This window comes from Malania oleifera, chromosome 4 (genome assembly GCF_029873635.1).
Source record: "Malania oleifera isolate guangnan ecotype guangnan chromosome 4, ASM2987363v1, whole genome shotgun sequence".
NCBI classification, from domain to species: Eukaryota; Viridiplantae; Streptophyta; class Magnoliopsida; order Santalales; family Ximeniaceae; genus Malania; species Malania oleifera.
In genome coordinates this window covers 119,458,757-119,483,052 of record NC_080420.1, presented here as the reverse complement: position 1 = coordinate 119,483,052, position 24,296 = coordinate 119,458,757, and the positions used below count along the sequence as shown (strand labels likewise).

The following is a 24,296-nucleotide window of genomic DNA, read 5'->3' as shown; positions in this document are numbered from 1 at the left end:
GTAATTGATCACTTTAATCCGGTCTTTACGACTTATATTTTTAATTAAATATTTAATTATGTCTAATATTTTAACAAAGTGCTGAATTTATTATTCTTGAGTTTTATTGCACAATTTATGAATTTTTGGTAATTTTTTGTCGCAGGAAAAGTCCCGGGAACCAAAACCGACACCTGTTCGTATTTCGCGCATAACTTTTATGTCCAAACTCCAATCGAGACGATTCAAATTTCTAGAGAAATAGAAAACGATTATCTACAACTTTCGTGTTTAGAGTTTTGTGAAAAACGGGCTTTGGGAAGGTCGAATTTGGCTATGAATGTAGAGAATAAAAATAAAGAAAAATTAAAAGAGAAAATAGATATATATATATATATATATATAAAATAAAAAAATGCAATTGGAAAAGTTGGCTTTGAAATATACACACACACACACACATATATATATATATATATATGAAATTGAAAAGTCAAAAAAATATTGGTGGCTTGGAAACACAAAAGTCCAAATTTGTGGGTGTGTGAGTTGTGAAGCAAAGAAGAATTCAAAGGGACAGTTGGGCATGCATGTGGATGAATTCACAAGAGAGGTGCGCTGGGAGTATTCTTTTGGAGAGGAACATAGGGGCTTTGAACACACAGCCAACCACACACAACCAGCAGCCGAGGCACTCCCCTGCTCCACCATTTTTCCAGCACCTCCACCACTCCCCTGCTTCGCCCTTTTTCTAGCAGCTCCACCACACGCAGGCCACCCAAAGCTACAGCTACTGTCTGCAGCAAACAGCAGAGCAGCCTCTGCCCTTCTCTCTCTCCCTCCCTCATTCTCTCTCTAATCTTTATTATTATTTACTTGTATTTTGTTATGTTAATGTCATTTTAAATTGAACTTGTATTATTTTAGTTTAATGTCAATTTAAAATACCTTGTTAGAACTTGTTGTTTATTGATTTACTTTAATTTCATATTGATTATCTTGTTGGGTTATATCTATTTTTAATTTCATTTTATTTGAGACTCTTAATTATTATTGTGTTTTAGTAGATTCTTTTCCATTTAAGTAGTTAAGATATTGAGTTTATTTTTGTTCGAATTTATTGTTGGGTTGAATTTAATTTCTGTTCACATTATTGATGGAACTATTGTCTCCATGTGAAGTTGATGTTAGGATAATTAGTGTGTTTGTTCGGGTTAAGATAATTAGTGATGTTGGGACAATTTCTGTTCACATTTTTGGTTTGAGATAATTAGTGTGTTTGTTTGTTTCAGTGTAGTTATGCACTTTAACATTACTTTAATGATTGTTTAAGTTTAGTAATTTGCTTGAGTTATTTCTATTAAGACTTTAGTCATTTTTATTTAAAGTTAGTGTCGAGATTGAATGATTGGTCTATCATTAGTGAATTGTCGGTTGATTTTGTGCGCGTTAGGTTCATAGTTTAGATGTTGTTTGTTTCAATTCCGTCATAAATATTGCAAAATCCCAAAGATTTTGAATCTGAACCATGTTCAGTAAAATTTGTTTTCTTATTTTCTTTACTTATTTCGCACTAGTTTAGAGCTAATTTGCATTCCCTGTGAAGACAATCTGGTCTATTTGGACTAATTATTACATGACGTAACTCCTATACTTGGAATAGCCCTAATGCTACTCATTTTTAGAAGTGAGTCAGTCTCCATGTCTCGCGGGTAAGAAATCCCAACTTTCCCTTGCCATCGATCACAAGTTTGATCGATTGTGCCCATTCTCGGTAGTTCTTGCCATTCATCTTCTCCACCATTAGCTAGAAGGACAAGTTGTCGAGTCCTGTTGAGCTTACGGTGGAGATGGCTTCGTTATCCCCTTTATGAGATTCAGAGATCATCGAGCCTTTGCTTTGGGCGACGTTTTTCGTCATTGATAATTAGGTTTACTCTTCTAGCTCTGATACCATGAAATCAGAATGAACAATTTATGTATTTCTTGAATTGATTTTTGTACAACTACTCTATATATATAATACAATCGCATATTAACAAGGAAAGAATTGCCTAAAATTAATGCATAAAATCTGCCCAATAAATCCCAATACAATCTCTGTGTTATTGACCCTTTATTCTCAGAATTCTCTAATAATCCTCGGGATTGCTACATCATATTATACTATTACGGATTAAACATTTACCTCATTCATATCATGGGGACTAGTCTCTTTATATATATTTTTTTACATAAATATCATTAGCTTCAGAACTTTTTTGTTGTTGTACATCTCTTCCCTTTCATGAATTTCTCTGCAAATTTAAGTACAAATATGGGGGGTCTATCCATTTTCAAATTTATTTATATTTCATCTTTTCATTGAACTGTACACAATAAAACACATCTGAAGACATATTCCCACCATCAAATCATATACTGGTTAATAAAACACTTGGGGAGATGCGTAAAACTCGCCCTCATTGAACACTGGTCTCAAATCTTCTTCACACATGAACTCCAAGGGAAAAAAAACAAGATGTCCCCTCGTCAACTTCAATCTCTCCAGTGGATCTGTGGCTTTACTCTCTTCATTTAGCTTCTCAGGTGCAATTCCTAAATCAATGGTGGTATGTCCAAGTTTATGCTTCCATTCAGCCATGGTTTGTCTGAGGGCAGCTCTGCATTTGATGGCATGGTATGACAGATACGTAGCATGTTACAAAGAAAAGAAACGAGGATCGAACATAGTTTTTTCATTTTTTTTTTACCTGGAATGTATGAGATCATTAGGTATACAACCAAAAACATCATGGTAGATCTGGGTATTCTTCTGTACATACAAATAGCATAGTTAATTGAAGGGGGGTAACAACGAAAAGAATATGCGACAGAAAAAAAATAGCAACAAGAAAGTCTAAAAACAAAAAAAGAGATAGTTATACTTAAAAAAGTTCATAAATAGATGCATATATATATATATATATATATATATATATTTTGTGGATATAGAAACGATTTCTTTAGTTTTTCACCGATGAAACTAATTTCTGCAAGAGTTTCACAGAACTTCGATGCTAGCCAAAATTAGGCATGAGCATGAGCAACAACTGGTGTACATAAATATGCTAAAAATATCGGAGGACTATGAGAAAATTGAACTTTCCAAGTTTCTTTATTCTTCATAGCTTTGTGTTTCCAAAAAGCACTGATTATTTTTCACAAATGATCACTAATAAGAATGGTCAATATTACCTTTGCGGTTTCCATCCATATACCTTTGTATGTTGAGTCAGCTATAGGATCTCTGATTTGCCTGATCTGGAAAAAAAAAATGACGAATAACATTGAATGAATGATATCGAGTTAATTATTAATGATGATATGGTCAATGTCATGAAGTGAAGTTGATGGAAAAGAAAATAATGGACCCAAAACCTCTTGCTGCTTGAAAGCAAGCCAAAGTTTATGCTCTTTGCTGTGTAGTCTCATGAAAACAAGGGAGCATGGTGAAATTCAAATTATAATAAATTTTCTTACCTCTTCTCCTTGAATCCCAAGGTGCTCAGACCACAGGGAAAGCCTGAGACTATAAGAAAATTTTCCGGCTTTCCAAGGCTCTCCATCCATAGATGATATAAAGACATCTTTGTCCTCAACAAGCACAGCAATCTGTGGGAATACAGAAGCTTTAACAGTTATTTTTCCTTCTTCCCTTTGGGGTGATGGTTGGAGGAAGGTCACAATGCATTCATGCTTCGAAAAGTTAGGGAATGTGATACAACAAAAGAAAAAAGATAGATGGAAAATCGCTAACTAAATGAGAAGCTGGCAAATACATGTATCATGCATGTTCTGTAAGTATGAAGCTAATAATTTCAATTTTTCAGTCATCGGAAGCTGGAACGATCCAAGAAAAATTCTCCACAAAGAAGAAAAGAAAGAAATTTAGTAAAAACGGCTATGAATTGAGTTGTAAAGTTGAGATATGATTGATACTTCAGAATCTCTCGACCCGAGCAGACTTCTGTCATTTATATTGGATGATCCAATCAAGACAACACGATCATCTACAATCATCACTTTGCTGTGCACATACACCTGCATGATCGGTGAAAACATACGATCAGTGAACAAATGTATTCATAGGTAAGAACTAATTGACATAGACCTGCCACCATCTAACTAGCTAAGCATGCAAGAAATAATGTTACTAAGCCTGACAAGCATACAGAAAGAGAATATGTAGAACAAGCTACCAAACAATTGGTTAAGTGGCAGTAGCCCCTCAAAGCAATCTGTGGAAGGTGCATTTGTGGCATTGAGCATTGGCTATGGATTATTCATCAAAAAATAACATAAAAAAATCTAAGGCCTTGTCTACTTGTAGAAAACAATTTTATTTTCCTTTTTTGGTTTCCCACAATTGCAAAAGAGCCGCTTTTTCTTTTCCAGTATTTTAAATTTGTATAGGAAGGTGGAAAACATATTTTTGTTGTTTTTCATATTCCATTTATAACGCTTAGGAGACTGAAAAACAAGGTGGAATTTTTGTTACTATTTGGAAATCTGAAATGGAAAATGAAAACTGTTTTTCACAACTAAACAGGCACTCAGCTAACCTAACTCAGAAAGGACCCTGCGGAAAGACCATACCTGACTTGTGGCAATAGCACCATCATCGAATAGTCTCCCATACGATCTGAGACCATAGAAAGAAATGTAATCATATGTTTTAGGACCAAGTCGTACATTAAGTTCATGTAAAATTGAGTTTTTCCCTCTGCAAATTGTTCGATACTGCCAATGCATTATGGCTCTCACAGTTGCTGCACCACCATCATCCAGCCCCCCCTGTGTACATAAAAATCAAAAAAGCAAGAATGAAAAAAATAAAGCATTCCAAACTTAATTTTTCGCAGATAAAACAAAAAGCTAGAACCTGGAAGCCTGGTAAGAGAGGTATGACAACAATAACCCTGAAACACTTCTGCTGTTTGTGTGCTAGCATGATGCGCTTGTATAATGCTTCTACGATGCGGTTTTGTACAATCTCATCTCCGGAAAGACCTGAAATGAAAAACTGATTCTGGAAGCAATGTCCCCCACAAAAATTGCAAAATTATCAGTAAAATCAATGTTACGACTATTAGCTCAATAAAATATACAAGGGTCTTAAAAAATCAAGTCGCTAAGCTTATTATCAACTGGACATCCACGGATATTTGTTCTTCACCCTTTACTAGTGCCATGTCTTTTTTGATTTGTCAACATGCATAGGCTATTCAACGTGCTATTCTGGTCTATGTTATGAGTCTTACAACTAAGCCTATTTTATTATGAGATGAGTGCATGTATACATCAAAATTTATGGTTCTATACATATGAATTTTCTGTTGATCCCAAGACCAAAGACTACCCATTACTTGCAAGAGTTTGAGCCAAGCCTGGAAGGTTTTGCTTACTTCAGAGCAAGGTTTTAAATTTCGATTTCAATTAAAGCTTCAAGGCTTCAAAAATATGGAAATTTCTAAGGAACTTTTTATGTTGATCTCAATCACTACTTCGATTTTTAAAAAAAATGATAAAAATTAGCAGTCAAACATAAGTTTTATTTATTTATTTATTTTTTATTTTTTAAGTAATGATGCAAGGTTTGGAACTAGAATAGGGTAAATAAGATACATCAATGACAACTATGTGGCATAAGGTGCAATATCTATAATAAAACAACTGTATTATACATATTCATTAATATATATAAACTTCATAAATCAATTAAATATTATGCATTTACGCTGCATTTGGGAACATGAATTTCAGGCCTTGGATTTATATTTTGGAGGATTTGGAGAAAATTTAATACAATTTTGTATTACATTTTGTCCAAATCCACACAAATCCAAATCCAAGGCTTGAAATTCATGCTCCCAAACATAGGGTTAGATAATTATTTAATATGCAAATACACATATTTTTGAAATAAAATATTGAATAAAATATCAGTATATATTTGAATAAGACCAAAATTTAGGTTTGATTAAGGAAATATGCAAAGTACTCTAGATCCGAAATAAAAAGTGAATGCATTTCAAGGATCCCGCAGAATTTAATATTGTTGAACCCTGATGTACTCAAATCTGAATCCTATCCATCTAAAGCCCCAAGATTGTTACCTAGCACATGCTATCGCATCAAAGAAAATAGAATTCCTTTATAATTTTTTTTTAAAAAAATTTAGATGCCTGACATGAACAAAACCTTTCTTTATACCTAAAGAGGATTGTGCAGTTTCATTAAAAATTCATTGCTAAACAAATGGAAGTCCATTTATATTAGTTTTCTTACCTCTATGTAGATAAAGTGTTCTGCTTTCTCGATAAGTGAACAATAGGCTCTATGAATACTCTGCTCAGTTTGACTTGTTCCAGCAGACCACTGGCTGACACTTCTAATAACCTACACTTACTCAAGAAGCAGTCAGATATAATTAAAAGGTGGAGACATGATAGTGGTATAGACAACAATGAAAAAGCAAGGACATGCTTAAACATTCATCTTGCATGAATAAATTCTTCTGTACTACAGTACATTCTTAATGTCAGTTTAGACCTCAATAAATGTTTTCTTTCAAATATAATCTAACAAAACTTGTTTCAATGAGCATTAGCTGACCTGGCAACGGCATGGGGTACGCGGACCAACTTGTCCAGTTTCATCAATGGAAGAAAGTTGGTAGTCATTCCCTTCCAGTTTCCACCACTCATCTGAAATTCGAATATTTGACTTTGCAAGCTGAGGATCATTGAGACCGAGGTCGTCAACAAAACCACACATCTGTGTATCTGAAGCTAAAGGTTCAACTTTGGCCTTATTCAAAGAGAACAGAAAATTTTGATCGACTCTGCTTGTCTGATGAAGAAAATTATGGTATACGTTTAGACCATTTGACTTCTGGTCTCCAGTGGCAGCTTCTAGTCCATCATCTTCTTGAGGCAAAAGCAGTGGAATATCTTGTGATGGTGATTGGGAGAAAAATGAATCTTGTCTATTAATCCTTTTTGGATGTTCCTCTAAGCTGTTTCTTGGAATGTCCATAGCTCTGCTCCTTCCCATATAATGGGGGATAACCATGTGGTGTTGAGGCATAAGTAGCGGGATTGTTTGTTCATTTGGAGCTTTATTTCTCTAAATATTGTTTTATATTAGAAACTTAACTTGAATGGAAACATTATACTGAATTTTAAATTAATCATACAATTAACAAAATGAAATCAACCTTTGCATAATTCCAACGCTGAACAAAGTGCCTTGCAACATCGCGGCAAGGTGGGCCCCAAAGAGCACAATGGACATCATGCCATGGCATGCGAGGAAATTTGCCACGCTCGAATTCATCTTTCATTGTATCTTCCCAGGAATTTGGTTCACATTCTCTAGCCAAAGGAAATAAACATAAATATGAAGAATTATTAAAGTTGAGTTTCAGAACTAGATGCCATATTCTTCAAGCTGCCCCAAAAAGGGACACAATATTGATTATGAATGGTATTGCTCAAATGATTTTGATACATTTCATTAAATTATTTTAAAAAAATACTGGGCCTAATTCCATTGACCCATTTTGGCATTGCAAATCTTTAAGAACTTGTTCCTTACAAAGATTCATAGATTTAAAAAAAAATGAAAAATCATATCACTGGTACACATCTTAGAATACATCCTATTGACCAAACATAGCCAACTTGATGTATGTTAAGAATCTATAGAGATTTCATTCAAAATACAACTTTCAAGTCATCCTTTCTTCAAACAACTGTATAGAAAAAATCCTTAAATTCTTCAATTTTGCGAGAGGGAGTGAATGTTAAATTGTAAAGTCTTTTTTCAAGCATTCAAAGTCTAACATAGGGGCTGTACTATTCATATGGTGGTTGTACTATTTATATGGTGGCTACACTATTCATTTGGTGGCTACACAAGTCTATAAAGGTGGCTACACTATTCATTTGACGGCTTTGAAAAAGAGGCTTACAAAACCCCTATAAATAGGGAAGTGGCGGTGAAGGAAGTTGTATCCATCCCAAGCATCTCCAACTCCACCTTTAGAGAGAGATCAAGTACTCTCCTACAAAGTATCTCTATTGTAGCCCGTGTTTCTAGTTTCTCCTAATTTGAGAGAAGTTGTATCATTATTTTTCATAATGGATTTCTTCTACTCTTGCCCATGGTTTTTCCCTCAATTTGTTTGGGGGTTTTCCACGTAAATCTTGGTGTCAATTCCTCTTTTCTAATTTCTTATTTTAGCTGTGTGATACTGTTCCTACCCATTCAATTTCCTAACAGTGGTATCAGAGCCTTGGGTTACAGCCTTTGGGTTGGGGTTACTATTCACACGTGTCACCGGATACTTTTACAGTATTGTGAACGTATACGAGATTTGTTCAAGTACACAGTTCCATTCATTTACGATACTGTTCACGTATACGGTATTGATCACGGTGAAAAAGTGGGAGCCGGTTTAGTGGAGGAGCAGATCTTATCTACTACAATGGCAGCAAAGTACGAAATTGAGAAGTTCAATGGGGGTAATTTCTCCCTTTAGAAATGGAAGATGAAAGCGGTCCTGAGAAAGGACAATTGCTTAGCGGCAATTGGAGACAGACCAACAGGGATAACTAACGAAAAATGGAGCGAGATGGATGACAATGTTGTGGCTAATCTTCATCTAGCATTAGCAGATTCGGTGTTATCAAGCATTGCAGAGAAGAAGTCAGCAAAAGAAATTTGGGATGCACTGACAAAGCTCTATGAGGTAAAGTCACTTCACAATAAGATCTTCTTAAAGAGGCGACTCTACTCTCTTCGAATGAGTGAGTCCACATCGGTTACGGACCACATCAACAATCTTAATACGTTGTTCTCCCAACTGACAACGTTAGGCCATAATATTGAGCCAACCGAACGAGCGGAGCTTCTACTCCAAAGTCTGCCAGATTCGTATGATCAACTCATCATCAACATTACAAATAATATTCAATTAGATAATCTAGTCTTTGATGATGTTGCGGCAGCTGTTCTGGAAGAGGAATCCAGACGCAAAAACAAGGAAGACAGATCGTCGAGTTTCAACAAGTTGAGGCACTACCGATGACGAGAGGAAGATCAACAGAACGTGGCCCTAGTGGGAGTCACAATCATGGTAGATCAAAGTCAAGGAGTAAGAAGAATTTTAAATGCTACAACTGTGGCAAAAGGGGGCACATCTCGAAGGATTGTTGGCATAAGAAGAAGAATGCAGGGAAAGCTCCTGAGGAGAACGCTTCTCAAGGATGCACTGCGAGTACTTCTAGTGATGGCGAAATCCTGTACAGCGAAGCGGAAACGATCTCTAAAAGTGGTAAGAAACTTACTGATGTATGGATCATGGATTCAAGAGCAACTTGGCACATGACCTCTCGCCGAGATTGGTTCCACTCTTATGAACCTATTTCAGGCAAATCTGTATTCATGGGTAATGATCATGCCTTAGAGATCGCTAGAGTTGGTAATATTAAACTGAAGATGTACGACGGTACAATTCGCACTATTCAAGGGGTACGACATGTGAAGGGCTTGAAGAAAAATTTACTGTCTCTTGGACAGTTAGATGACCTCAGCTGTAAGACCCTTATTGAAAATGGGATCTTGAAAGTTGTCAAAGGCGAGCTTGTATTGATGAAAGCAGAAAAGATCGTGGCAAATCTATACACACTGCTGGGAAATACTATACAACAGGGAGACGCATCAGTTGCAACAACCCAGGAAGAATCAACGATAATGTGGCATCGTAAACTTGGCCACATGTCTGAACGTGGTCTGAAGATTCTTTCAGAACGTAATCTTCTTCCCGGACTCAAATTAGTAAGTCTACCTTCCTGTGAGCATTGTGTTACAAGTAAGCAACATAGAATAAAATTTGAAAGATCTACTGCCAGAAGCAAACACATTCTAGACTTGATTCATTCTGACGTATGGGAATCACCAGTTCCATCCCTAGGAGGGGCGCATTATTTTGTATCATTTATTGATGACTACTCCAGGAGATTATGGGTGTATCCAATCAAGAGGAAGTCAGATGTGTTTCTAGTGTTCAAAGAATTCAAAGCGCAGGTGGAACTTGAATCTGGAAAAAGAATCAAGTGCTTAAGGACAGATAATGGAGGAGAATATAAAGATGGCAATTTTATTTCATTTTGCAAGCAAGAGGGTATTCAAAGGCAGTTCACTGTTGTGCATACATCTCACCAAAATGGCGTAGCAGAGCCGATGAATAGAACCAAATTGGAAAGGACCAGAGTCATGTTGAAGACTACAGATCTAGCCAAGTCATTCTGGGCTGAAGTAGTCAAAACCGCTTATTATGTGATAAATCAATCACCGTCAACAGCAATTGGTTTGAAGACACCAATGGAGATGTGGATTGGTAAGCCAGCCCAATATTCTTCTCTTCACATTTTTGGATGTCCTGCATATGTAATGTATAATGCCCAAGAAAGAACTAAACTGGACCCAAAGTCTAGGAAATGCATATTCTTGGGTTATGCTGACGGAGTCAAGGAGTATCGCCTGTGGGATCCCACTGCCCGCAAGGTCGTAGTCAGCAGAGATGTGATATTGTAGAAAATGAAATGCAAAATATAGAAAACAACAACACTTCGGAAACGACTACTGTTCAGATAGAAGAAAATAAAGATTCTTTTGAAACCGCACCAGAGCATGAGGAACAAGAATCAAATGAGGCCAATGATACAGAAGTTCGACGTTCAGTACGTGAAACAAGGAAACCATCATGGCACTCAGATTATGTCATGGCAAGCAATACTGCATATTGTCTTCTAACAGAAGATGGAGAGCCATCAACTTTCCATGAGGCTATTAGTAGCACTGATGTTTCTTTGTGGATGACAGCAATGCAGGAAGAAATTGAAGCCTTGTACAGAAATAATACATGGGAGCTTGTTCCATTACCACATGGACGTAAAGCCATTGGAAATAAATGGGTCTACAAGATCAAACGAGATGGTAACGATCAGGTGGAACGATATCGTGCAAGACTGGTAGTGAAAGGGTATGCTCAGAAAGAAGGTATTGACTTTAATGAGATATTTTCTCCAGTTGTTAGACTTACTACTATCAGAACTGTATTGGCTATGTGTGCTGTGTTTGATTTATATCTAGAGCAGTTAGACGTGAAAACTGTTTTTCTTTATGGAGAACTTGAAGAAGAAATTTACATGCTCCAACCAGAAGGTTTTGAAGAAAAAGGAAAAGAAAACTTGGTTTGCAGGTTAACCAAATCTCTGTACGGTTTAAAGCAGGCGCCAAGATGTTGGTACAAGAGATTTGATTCCTTCATAATTAGCCTTAGATACAACAGACTCAGTGTAGACCATTGTACGTACTACAAGAGGTTTGGTAATAATGATTTCATTATTTTATTGTTGTATGTGGATGATATGTTGGTTGTAGGCCCCAACAAAGAAAGAGTCCAAGAATTGAAGGCACAATTGGCTAGGGAGTTTGATATAAAGGATTTGGGACCAGCAAACAAGATTTTAGGGATGCAAATTAACCGAGATAGAAAAGACAAGAAGATTTGGCTTTCTCAAAAGAATTATTTGAAGAAAGTCTTGCGACGCTTCAACATGCAAGATTGTAAGCCAATTTCTACCCCAATTCCTGTCAATTATAAATTATCCTCAAGTATGTGTCCTAGCAATGAAGCAGAGAGGATGGAATTGTCTCGAGTGCCGTATGCATCAGCAGTGGGAAGCCTAATGTATGCTATGATTTGTACAAGACCAGATATTGCTCAAGCAGTTGGTACGGTCAGTCGGTTCATGGCGAATCCTGGTAGAGAGCATTGGAATGCTGTGAAGAGGGTCCTAAGATACATTAAAGGGACCTCAGATGCTGCATTATGTTATGAAGGATCAGAATTTATTGTCAGGGGATATGTTGATTCAGATTTTGCAGGTGATCTTGACAAAATAAAATCCACTACAGGTTATGTGTTTACTCTTGCAGGAGGAGCAGTAAGCTGGGTATCAAAGTTGCAGACTGTTGTGGCATTGTCTACGACTGAAGCTGAATATATGGCAGCTACGCAGGCTTGTAAGGAGGCAATATGGATTAAAAGACTATTGGAAGAACTCGGGCACAGTCAAGAGAAAATTTCTCTATATTGTGATAGTCAGAGTGCCTTGCATATTGCAAGGAATCCAGCTTTTCATTCCAAGACAAAACACATCGAAGTACAGTATCACTTCGTTCAAGAAGTTTTGGAAGAAGGAAGTGTGGACATGCAAAAAATTCACACCAAAGACAACCTAGCAGATGTTATGACAAAACCAATCAACACTGACAAGTTCATATGGAGTAGATCCTCTTATGACTTAACAGAAACGTAAGTGGCATGAAACTAGCAAAACTAGAAAGGATGAAAAAAAAAAAAAAAAAAGGGATTTGAAAATGACTTTAAGCGGGAGAATGTTAAATTGTAAAGTCTTTTTTCAAGCATTCAAAGTCTAACATAGGGGCTGTACTATTCATATGATGGTTGTACTATTTATATGGTGGCTACACTATTCATTTGGTGGCTGCACAAGTCTACAAAGGTGGCTACACTATTCATTTGGTGGTTGCACTATTCATTTAGTGGCTGCACAAGTCTACAAAGGTGGCTACACTATTCATTTGACGGCTTTGAAAAAGAGGCTTACAAAACCCCTATAAATAGGGAAGTGGTGGTGAAGGAAGTTGTATCCATCCCAAGCATCTCCAACTCCACCTTTAGAGAGAGATCAAGTACTCTCCTACAAAGTATCTCTGTTGTAGCCCGTGTTTCTAGTTTCTCCTAATTTGAGAGAAGTTGTATCATTATTTTTCATAGTGGATTCCTTCTACTCTTGCCCGTGGTTTTTCCCTCAATTTGTTTGGGGGTTTTCCACGTAAATCTTGGTGTCAATTCCTCTTTTCTAATTTCTTATTTTAGCTGTGTGATACTGTTCCTATCCATTCAATTTCCTAACAGTGAAATATAATTTACCTTGCATTGTAGTAGTCCTTCCCAGGCCATATGCATGGGGGCCAATCGCCCACTTTATGTTCAGGGGTATCATAGCGACCAAAACATAAATCCAGTCCTCCAATAAAGCAAATCCCGTAATCAATAATGACAAGTTTTTCATGGTGTGACCTGCATGCAGCCAAAGTAATTAGCATTGTTTGTGAGAAACCAAGTCAAAATAGAGTACCAGATATAATGTAGAAAATAGAAAGGCATGAAAATTTTGATGACAATAGAAATGTTGAATAAATTTTCCTCATGACCTGCATACCATAAATAAATGCCAGTTGAGAAATGGTCGGGATAGCGCAATACTCTAATATTTTCATGAATGCTCAGAAGCCTTCTCTTACTGTAAAAGCTGTTGATCTTTAAAGCAAGGGCAACCTCCTTATAGAGAAGAATATAAATCTGTAGAGTCGTTAGTACTTAATTGAACACTTGAACCATATTCAGATCGGTCAAGAAATTGATTAAAACTAGAAATATACAGTGGAAAATTGAAAAATGGATTTTTAGAAGATGGCAGGGTGGATCATCAAAAGAAGAGGCAGTTATCGTGACAACATTAAAAAAAGGACAGGAAGTCCTTTACCCTTAAGACAGTAACGTGAAGCTTGCACATACTCCTGTAAGAAAATCAGTGTATAACACATTGATTTACTGAAATGATGGGAGCATATGTCTGCTTCAGGAGCAAATTAATTCTAAAACTCTTAATAAGAACAAAAAGTAAAATCCAAACCAGCAACTTTCATCATAACTATTCTAGTTAATAAAAATAGTGTTGAAGCTTAGCACAAATACTGATTTGAGCAAACAATAACTGTGTATAATGAGCTTGACTTTAGGAATAAAAATGCAGCATTTATCCCACCATTCTAAACAATGCCAATCCCATTCTGCAACACACAAATCTTTGCTGTATCATCACAATATTGTACTCGAAACCCTAGTAAAAAGAATCTTGATTTTCTGAACTGACTGGTTCCATTATATTTCTATCCTAAGATATGATTTTGGATATATAAGAAATGACATAGATCTGAAACCTGGTCTTCCTGACTAACTATTTAATTAAAGTTGCCAAAAAATCTAATAATTGAACTGCAAATAAGTACCACATATTAATATGAAACAATCAAAACACTTTCCCTTGCAAGCTGAAGATATTATTTATCACAGAAGTTGGCAACAACTCAAAATTCTCAATAATCTTGTCTCATTAAACACAAGAAATTTGATGCAAAGAAATAATATGACATCAAGAAAAAAGTGTTTGTACCTGAACCCCTTGCTTAGCTTTTGCTTCTAATAAGGCATCTAATCGAGAAGGGCCATGGTTTTCAAAAGGACGTCTGAGATACAAATCTGGGCAAACCCACCAACCTGTAATGAATATCTGCAAGAAATTTTCAACCAATTTAAGTGTCATACTAACTAAAAGGGACATTGACTGATATTTTCTGCAGGGAACAAATGAACCTCTGACTTTGCATCCTCAATTGATGAAGCAATTGCTTCAAAGGCAGCTTGACCATCTATAAACCATTGAGCTTGACTGCCATCTTCAATCAAACCTCTTGGAGGAGCAAAAGAACCAAAGCGGTGAGGATGGCACCAACCCTCAGGAGGCCTTAGACCGGCATCATTAACTGCAGCAATCCACTCTTTAACTTTTGCTTTACTTGTTGTTCTTAACTTTATACTCCGATTCCCACAAGAAACCTTTTAGAAATTTCAAAACATTGTCATTTCAATAGACGTTATCATAAAAAGAAGTGATTTTTGTCCAATGAGTACTCATAACACACTTGTAATTTTCTCAGGATCACTCACAGCAACATGAAGAATAATTAAATCCATGAAATCAAATCAATTAGAAACTCAATCCATGCCTCTTTGTTGCCACAAGACTAGGATTGCTCAAGAAATATTTCCTAGAACCCTCAAATTAATAATCATTCCAGTCAAAATATTTGAGTTTCCGCAAGTGTAGCATTGAACGGACTCTGCTTTGTACTTGGCAAGTTGGAGCATTCAATGAAATTTTCTGTTCAACCTAGCAAGTTGGTTTACTAATATACTATATACAGATTGAACTTTGTCACATGATGAACAAGCTGACAAGAAAATATTTTTTCCTAGTCGTAAGTTTAATGCAATATGAATTTTGGAAAGATCAAATTATTTAAAAATTTAAAACTAAAAACAATAGAAACAAGTAATGCACATCATTTTTTGTGTCCAGAATCCAGATTATTCTCAACAGTTCACGCTTCCAATAACATTGTGAAGTCTTGGTATTTTTGCATTGCCTTTTACTTCAATTATATGATGCAAATGATCAAACATATGTTACCATTCTCTCCTTCCTTCAAAAATAAGGAAGCAGACATGCAGCACCTTAAGCTCAGCTAAATTCTCTCAAGCAAAGCCAGCAGCAGCAGCATAGAGAAGCGGGGATTGATCCTCTATTTCCACCATCCACTTTGGCTTTCAGATCTCCTCAACTGATGTACCAGCCTATATCAATGTAGGCATCCTTTAGAGGTAGTGACTCTTTTCTCCACCATAAAAAGAGGCAGCACACTCAAAGACCAACCGAATCAATCAAAGCATTCCTGTTCCTCATCAATCACTAGAGAAGCCAGCTCAACCCGACCAAAATACAGCCTTCCAACATGTCAAGGGCACCTTGGGTCTTATTTTCTAATGACTTCAAAAGGAAAGGGATGCTTGGAATGAAACATTCAGTTTGGCTTTGTTCATCACTATTTTGATGTGCAGGATCCACATAGGATGTGGTAATTCTAGGACCTTGAACCCGGTGGGGCCTGGAGTGCTATTTTTACATACATACTTCCCTGTAATAGTCTCTGATACCATAAATTACACAACCTGCCCCCAGAAGGGGATCCCGGGTGTTCCTATCCATAACTGAAAATAAGACATGCAACGGAAGACATACAACCTCAAAACACTTTACTAGAGTTCTAAACTATCCCAGTTATCTCCATGTTATATATAATACAACCCAAATAAACAAAACATCACAAAATCCAGTATCCCACCACACTTACAAAAACTAATAAAAAACTACTCCCAGCCCTGTCGCACGCTAGGACCGATTTCCTAATTTCCTATAGGACCTAAAACATGAGATGGATATTAGGGTGAGACACTTCTTAGTAAGATGGATTAGGTTATCATCAGTGTGTGGCTGACATGAGTTTTAGTGTGAACATAATATTTCCATTTATTTAACTGTATAGAAAATGATATTTGAAAACTGTACTCACCTGTATAACTAAAAATACATATAATTTCCTTCATAATATAATTTGGCTCAATATAGCCTGTTTTTCGTAAATTCACAAATATATGCATAGAAGAACCAACCCTCTTGGGCTAATTGAGCTAACGACATGCTTCCCCCCATGACGGGTTGTGCGGTCCAAAGACTGAACTTAGCATATGGCCGGTCAACCAATGCTAAGTCAAAACTGGTACGTCTGTAAGTACGATTTGCCTACCCTGTCCCGGAATGTCCTTCGGTAGGGTCTCCCAGAATGTCCTTCGGTAGGAGTCTCCCGAAATGTCCTTCAGGAGTAGTACTGTACCCACGCCAAATCGACTATCCAACACCACACTATCATACCAATGTGGTTGCACTCCCTACCAGACTATAGCTACGGTACCGTGCTTTCATTACATTTGATCCCTCAGGGTTCTTAAACCATATATTGCAATTTATGTAATAAAAACTGTAACATGATTTCATTTTCGTAAAATTGCATAAAACTTGACATGTTCATAATTCTTTATAAAATATGTCATTTCCTGTCTCGGTATAAAACCAGCATATCATATCTCAGCATAAAGCCCTCATATTCTATCTTGGTATAAAATCGGCATACCATAACTCAGCATATAGCTGCCATATCATTATATCATAACCGGCATATAGTCGCCATATCATAATATCATAATCGGCATATAGCCGCCATATCATTATATCATAATCGGCATATAGTCGCCATATCATTACATCATAACCGGCATATAGCCGCCATATCGTTATACTGATAAAACCATCTGATAAAACTATCATGTTTAATTATGCCATAATACTCATTCTCATGCCCCACAATTTTGACTGATAAATCATAATATAATAAACTGCCCGAGGACCATATAATTTGCTGAAAACAAGGGTATGATCATCTCTAGGGTTTAATTTGACTCAACTATATGTTTTACTGGAAAAAGGACATGATCAACTCATTCACTTTATTTTTCCCCAAATACGTATAATAATCAAACTATCATTTTCATATGCCTGATTCGTTCAGAAAAACATATATGTTTTTCCCCTTACCTGTTCCTAGGGGTGAGCAAATGGTCAATTCGGCCAAATTCGGTTATTAACCAAACTAACCGAAATTTTCGGTTGAAGAATACTGTTAACCGAACCGAATCGAATTTTTTTTCGGGTAATTCGATTAACTGAATTTAACCGAAAGCCAGGTTCATGTATCCATCAGGTTTTATCATAGCTAATGTTTTTTCCTTCTCTATACTGCCATTGCTTGAAGATCTAACAGTGAGAGAGAAGGCAAACAGAAGGAAGAAAACCAAAATCAATGGCACGAGCTGATTGAAGCGCAGAGTCATCTCCTCTTTTTAAACTTAGAGAGAGAGAGAGAGATGGGGCACGAGGGGCTAGCGCCGGAGTACAGACCCTTCATCTACATAACATGCTTCCGGTTCAATCGCGGAGCTGTGTACTCGATTACCAGCTCAAATTCTTCTTCCGAGCTGGTGGGTTCTTTCATTTGGGACCCAAAATTTGAACTGAGCTGGTTGAGTTGCATAGGGTTTTACTCAAAGAGAGAGAGAGCGGGGGGGGGGATAGGGAGAGAATGGTGAAGTTTCTGAAGCCAAACAAGGCGGTGGTCCTCCTCCAAGGCCACTATGCCGGCCACAAAGCAGTGATCATCCGATCGTTCAACGATGGCACCTGTGAGTCTGTGACCGTCCATACGGGCACTGTTTGGTTGCCGGAGGAGCCAAGTACCCGAAGAAGGTGATCTGCAGACTGCAAGGACTCCGCCAAGAAGACCGCGAAGAAGTCTCGCGTGAAGGCCTTCATCAAGCTGGTGAACTACAACCACGTTATGCCCACACGGTACACCCTCGATGTCGATCTCAAGGACATCGTCACGCTCGAAACCCTTTAGTCCCGCAACAAGAAGGTCACCGCCACCAAAGAAACAAAGGCCAAGCTCGAGGAGAGAATCAAGACCAGCAAAAACAGGTGGTTCTTCACCAAGCTCTGAGTATCCTTATTAAATCGGTTAATCGGTTAACCAAATTAATATTTTCTATTCACCGAACCGAAACCCGATTCACCGAAATGTTGGAAGGCATAACCGAATCGACCGAATTGGTTTTTTTAACCGAACCGAACCGACCAATTTCGGTCGGTTAATTCGGGTTTCCCCGAATTATGCTCACCCCTACCTGTTCCTGAAAAATCTGCCTAAAACCTTTGGAGAATCGAAACCCTAGCTTCTAAATCGGCCGAGGAACATGGACCTGCAAGCCGGGAGGAGGGAAAGAGGATCAAAGAGTAAGAGGGTGACCCGGGGGAGCTTATGAGAGAGAGAGAGAGACGCATGAGGGTTGAGAGAGGAAACCCTAGGAAAGAGAGAGTATGAGTTGAAATGAAATATTATAACAAAAACCTAACTTATAAGCCCCTGCCTAGCAGAAAATTGTCAACGGTTTTCCTGAAACCGTCGACAGTTTGGTCACTTACCAACCAAATTCTCCCGTATACTGTACATATGAGCTCTCGATAGTTGAAACCGTCGACAATTTGGTCTTGTGCCAAACCAATTTCCTTCTTTTCTTAGATTTTCTCTTTTCTTTTCTTTTTCTTGGTTCGGGTTCCTACAACAACCACTAAACATACTAGGTTAGAACAATAACCTCTATTGTGGGCAAAGGGATCCATCAATCAAGGAGTGATGGAGGCTCCGAAGGAGTCTTTAAGCTGTCATGGCTTTGATACCAAATGGGCACTCAGTGTAGGATCGATAACAAGAAAGAGTAGAACAAGGAAGGATAGAACAATAAACACACTGAGAGAAATTCCATTAATTGAACATACTGAATACAAGACGCGAGAGGAAGGAAAGAGAACTATTACAAGAGACTCTTCATTCGTGCTTGCTCTGGCTCTCTTTGGGCTAGAAGACCCCTTATATAGAAAAGAGGAGGGGCATATGCTGCAGCATATTCTGTTACAATACATGTGACTCCAGCTACTTTTCTAAAGCTACTTTTTTAAAGTTGACAATACAAGATAATGTTGACAATACAAGACAAATGACTAAAGCTACTTTTCTAAAGTTAAAGCTGGCAGTACAAGACAACCGACACAAAGATGAGGTTGAAAAGCACTCAGAACATGTGATCAAGACTCAAAGAGCTGGGCTGGTGCTGTCGTGGCAACTTATAGGTCATATTTTGCCTTGTGTTCCTCTTTTTCCTCTGCAGGATAGAGAGCCATAACTTCAAGATCGTCAAGAGTTCCATTATTGTTGGCTTGTTCAACATAATATAGTGCCAACCTATTTGTTATACAGGTTTTGTAGAAGTGGGGGAATAGGACTGAGTAATGGGTGGTTTTTACTCTTCCATCATCTTGGTAATGTACTGGGTTGAACATATCTTGTGGAAGCTTCTCTAGATCAACATTATTAAAGTAACACATATTCTTTCTTGTTTCAACCCAGTGGGAACCTGAAAGGTGAGGATCTACGAATGGATTTTCTTTCAAACTTCTTCTCCTTTCACATATAGGGAAGATGTTGACATATCTCCCCCCTCCTTGAGATTGGACTTTGCCTTTGAGATGGAAAGTGACCAGTAACTATGGAAATCCTATCAAGAAATCAGACCAATTTACCCATTCTTCCTCAGTTTTAAAAAACAGAAGCCAATCTTTCAGAAAAATGTACTGTTGGGGCCTTTGCCTCTTGTTTGTGAGGAAAGCATATGTCCATGGTTTGTGTAGGACCATAGCAATACGATAAGATTTGCTAAGATACCAAAGAAGAAGGAAGGCCTCTTAAAGGAAATTAATATAAGACACGGTACCACCCAGAGACCATTGAGGTAGGGACACAGTGGGTGTCAGTCAAGATATTTAAGTGGGGCATCAATCAAATCATAATTGGAAAGAAGAATGAACTGGAGGCCTTGTATCATCTTGGTATTTCCTTTTCAATGGTATGACAAAGAATATTATCCTGGATATCACTAGGGAGACTTTGAATTCTTTTTTTGAAGCTGGATGAGCTTGAAGAAGATAAGGATGCTATGATGAAAAGAACTTGGAGGTTTGTTGGTCTTGAAAGGAAGTCACTAAGGATGTTGTGCTTTCCTTTGATGCGTTTTGCCACAAATTTATACTATGAGAACCAGTCAGTCCATTTAAGAAGTTGTCCTTGCAAGAGGATCTTTTACTTGAATTGTATCATCTTTGGAAAAGATGACATATCCATTTCTACTGTAAAAGTATGCCCGATTAGATGGAACTCAAATTTTTCAATCCCCCTTTTTACCACCAGGATCTCTTTGAATGTGGAGTGATAGTGCAATTTAGATTCTTTGAATGCTCCACTTTTGTATCCACAAACATGCCTAGTCCCACCTTCTTTTTCTTCAACTAAAGTTGCACCCTAGTATTTGTTACTTGCATTAGTTTGCAGGATTCTTTTTCCCTTGTTAGGAATCCGGAGAGGTGGCAATTGCATGTACCTTTAAGTGACCTTATCGCTTCCGTGTGTTTGGATTCCCATGGGGGCACATCTTTCTTTTTCAATAACTGATGGCACCATATAGACTACCAGCTTTGGAACAAAGTCTACCATATAATTGGCAATTTGTTGCAGTTGTTTTGTCATCATCTGTGTGTTTGGAAGAGTGTTGAGCTGTGTTGCAATGTGTGGCTATAGTTCATACTTTCCTTGTCTTATCTTCATCCCAAGGAAATCAATTGGTTCAACACCAATTATCCTCTTCTTTTCTGACAACATGATTCCATATCATGCAACAATCACCATGAATTGATTTAGGAGCTTAGCATGGGATGTTGTATCATTTGAAAACAATAGAATATCATCAATGTAGATCATGGCATGGTGGAGAATGGGTTGGAGGATCTTAATCATTGCTCTTTGGAAGATGGATTGAGCCACCTTAAGCCCAAATGGCATAACAGTCCATTGGTAGTGGAATTGGGTATGCCGAAAGTTGTCTTGGGTCTATCATCTGGATGGATGCCCAATTGGAAGAAGCCTGCTTTTAGGCCAAATTTTAAGAATATTTAAGAAGATTTAGGCCTTTGATAGTTGTGAGAATAAGTTGGTCCGATCTAGTAATAGGAATTTTTCATCAACAAGAAAATGGTTGAAGGGCTGATAATTTATAGGGAGTCTAAGTTTTCCTCGAGCTTGTTCAACCCTCTTGTTGACATAAAAAGCCTGACAAGCCCATTGTGACTTTGTGGCTCGACGAGTCCTTCTTCTTGCAGTTGGGTCGGCTCATTCTAGGCTAGAGAATAGTGTTATGGATTCATTCCCTTATGAGTTGCCTTGGTTGGGTTGATATCTTCATTCTTATTGAAGGGAAGGCTGACAAAGAACTTTGTATTATTCAGTAATGACTTTAAAAATTTCTTTAAAAATTCACTGTGGCTGTCCACACAATTTGTTTGGATTAACCAAGCCTTAACCTTTTCCAAAGACTAAGTGATCTGAAAGAGATTAGGGGTCCTGGTCCATTGCAACAAATATGACCTAAACTTTAATCCATGTTTTGTCCACTGGACCTTGTTTAAGTGTTGGATAATGTCGAACCCAATGAGGAGATCTTTGTTTGGAAGGTTTGACCCAAAGAATGTAGCCTTGATTAAGCATTCTGGGTAAAGCTTAATATAAATTGGCACACGCTTTAATCTAACCTGAAAATGTTCTCCATTTGCCGCTTTGAAACCTTGATCACATGGCTTCCATTTATTTTTTAGAAAAATGTTTGGTTTTAAAAAAGCTACATGCTGCTCCTATGTCAAAGAAGGCAATAACTTTTATTGGCTTTGAAACTTATCAGCTAATACCCAAATTGGAGCAAAGGGTGAAACATAGTCTCCTTTCTTGAATTGTGTTGACAATGATTCCTGTATAGAACAAGGGTAGTGAACCTTTTCCTCTGTGGACACCATTGGGTAGCATTCATTGTTAATGAGTCGAATATGGGAATAATCCAGATTTGGATTAACCTAATAGCTCTCGAAATCTTCATCTTATTTGTCCAAGGAGTCTAATAGATCCATCTGCTCACTTTGCTGAAAAATAAGGATAGAATCTTTATTTTTTTGATCATCAATAGAAAAAACAAATCCAATGTCGTCATCTGAATCCCAATCTGAGACTTTATGCAGCATCTGAATCAGCTTAACTCTTTTTTGTCTCTGGGAGCACCTTTTTGCATAATGCCCTTTTTGATTGCAGATGTAGCATCGATGATCCTTTAAATCTTTCTTATACTTCTTCTTTCTCAAATATTTCCAGTGTTTCTCCTTGTGCTTCGATTTTATGGATCTTCTAGGAAGATAAACATCCTTCCGTTCTCCTGTTGGACAAGAGCATTGCCTGTTTCCTTTGCATTTGATGAGGAGATCCTTCCTTTTGCATTCTTTGGTTATCTTTATGCCTGCTTTTTGGACTCTCCTGTATATGACATACTTTCTGCAAAGTGCATCCAGATTCATAAGAGCACTTTGGTGGAGCTTATCAAGAGAAGTGCTTTCAAGTCTTTTTCTACTCATTTGAAGCTATCGAAGAACTTCCTCTCCTAATGGACCAGGCAGGCTATTAAGATAAGCTTGCTTGAGGTTGATATCATCTGTTTCGCAGAGAGTGTAGCATCTTTCGGAGCTAAGACTATAATGTTTTTCCAGATCTTTTCTCTTAAGTGAGCAACATTTAATTTTCATGTACTCCTCTCTGGCTTGAGTAACGTTGTCTTCCCAAGAACCATAGAATTCTTCAAGGATTATGGATGTGAAAACATCAAGATTTGAAACTTGCGAGATCTACAAGTGCATGTAATCTCCAAGGTTTATCCACCACATTCTCAGTCTTCCGACAAATTTAGAAACAATCTTTCCGATGACCTCTTTGAGGGTAATCCCTTTTTTCATTAGTTCAGCAGTGCACCAAGCATGGTGCTTGAGGATCTTATTCCTTTATTGATTTGGAGGAGTTCCTTCCAATGAAATGGTTGGTCCATTACCATTTGAATTGCTTGAACTTTGAGTGGGAATAGCAAATAAGGTATTTTCTGAGAGATTGATGTTGTCGTCAATCCCTTTGTCATCTGTAGGATTGTCATGTTCCAATCTTTGGGTGGATGGTTAGGTCATCATCGTAGATCTGGGAGGCTGTATCTTTTCCTTAGATGAATCATCATCCGTTATGATAGGAAGTGTTGATACAGGTGCTTCCTTTGGATATAAGGGAACAACCATCTCTACAAGAAGCTTGGAGATAGAGTTTTCTTTTTCCAAAATTCTAATTTGTGGCTCTCGATGTGAATCATTTAATTCTTCAATTTTTCTCTTATCCTTCTTCTTCTGAACAATGGAGGTTGTCGTTGGTTTAACCCTCTAGGTTTGGGTTGGTCTTTGAGTGTACTGCCTCTTTTTAAGGTGGAGAAAAGAGTCACTGCCTCTGAAGGATGTCTGCAATGATATAGGCTAGTATGTCGGTTGAGGAGAGCTAAAAGCCAAAGGGGATGGTGCAAATAGAGGATCAATCCTCGCCTGTCTATGCTGCTACTGCTAGCTTTGCTTGAGAGAATTTAGCTGAGCTTTAAGGTGCAACATCTCTGCTTCCTTCTTTTCTGAAATCAGGAGAGAATGCTAACATGTGTTCAATCATTTGCATTAGTTCCTTATGCAATCTTTGGATGTGATTCTGACATTTATCGATAAGGATGGATGTGATGTCGAACTTGTTTTCAACCTTGTTGGCCAACTTCCCCCTAGTTGTCAACAATTTGTTGTAGCGTTCTATTCTGGGCAAGGGCATTCTTTGATTGCCAATTAAGAGCTTCCTCTGCTAGAGACATCTGCTTAGTAGATTAGTCT

At 37.6% G+C, this 24,296-nt stretch overlaps 1 protein-coding gene and 1 pseudogene across 5 annotated transcripts in view; one reads left to right on the top strand and one right to left on the bottom strand.

The window, feature by feature from the left end:
• Nucleotides 1–2,301: 2,301 nt before the first annotated feature.
• LOC131154185 (phospholipase D zeta 1-like) overlaps nt 2,302–24,296 on the bottom strand; it is a 42,726-nt gene continuing 20,731 nt past the window's right edge. For 4 of the 5 annotated variants that reach the window (XM_058106768.1, XM_058106769.1, XM_058106771.1 and 1 more), the window contains 14 exons: nt 14,558–14,800; nt 14,358–14,474; nt 13,344–13,483; nt 13,052–13,201; nt 7,241–7,397; nt 6,637–7,149; nt 6,310–6,420; nt 4,904–5,050; nt 4,618–4,815; nt 3,961–4,062; nt 3,502–3,633; nt 3,217–3,282; nt 2,733–2,794; nt 2,302–2,642 (listed from right to left, as the gene is read on the bottom strand). In XM_058106768.1, the coding sequence (XP_057962751.1) occupies nt 2,405–2,642; nt 2,733–2,794; nt 3,217–3,282; nt 3,502–3,633; nt 3,961–4,062; nt 4,618–4,815; nt 4,904–5,050; nt 6,310–6,420; nt 6,637–7,149; nt 7,241–7,397; nt 13,052–13,201; nt 13,344–13,483; nt 14,358–14,474; nt 14,558–14,800 (2,376 nt within the window). In that variant the 3' untranslated portion in view covers nt 2,302–2,404. The remainder of the gene's footprint in view (nt 2,643–2,732; nt 2,795–3,216; nt 3,283–3,501; nt 3,634–3,960; nt 4,063–4,617; nt 4,816–4,903; nt 5,051–6,309; nt 6,421–6,636; nt 7,150–7,240; nt 7,398–13,051; nt 13,202–13,343; nt 13,484–14,357; nt 14,475–14,557; nt 14,801–24,296) is intronic. The other variant, XM_058106772.1, reaches the window with a different exon arrangement.
• On the top strand, nt 17,998–18,414 carry LOC131154186 (large ribosomal subunit protein eL27y-like; annotated as a pseudogene).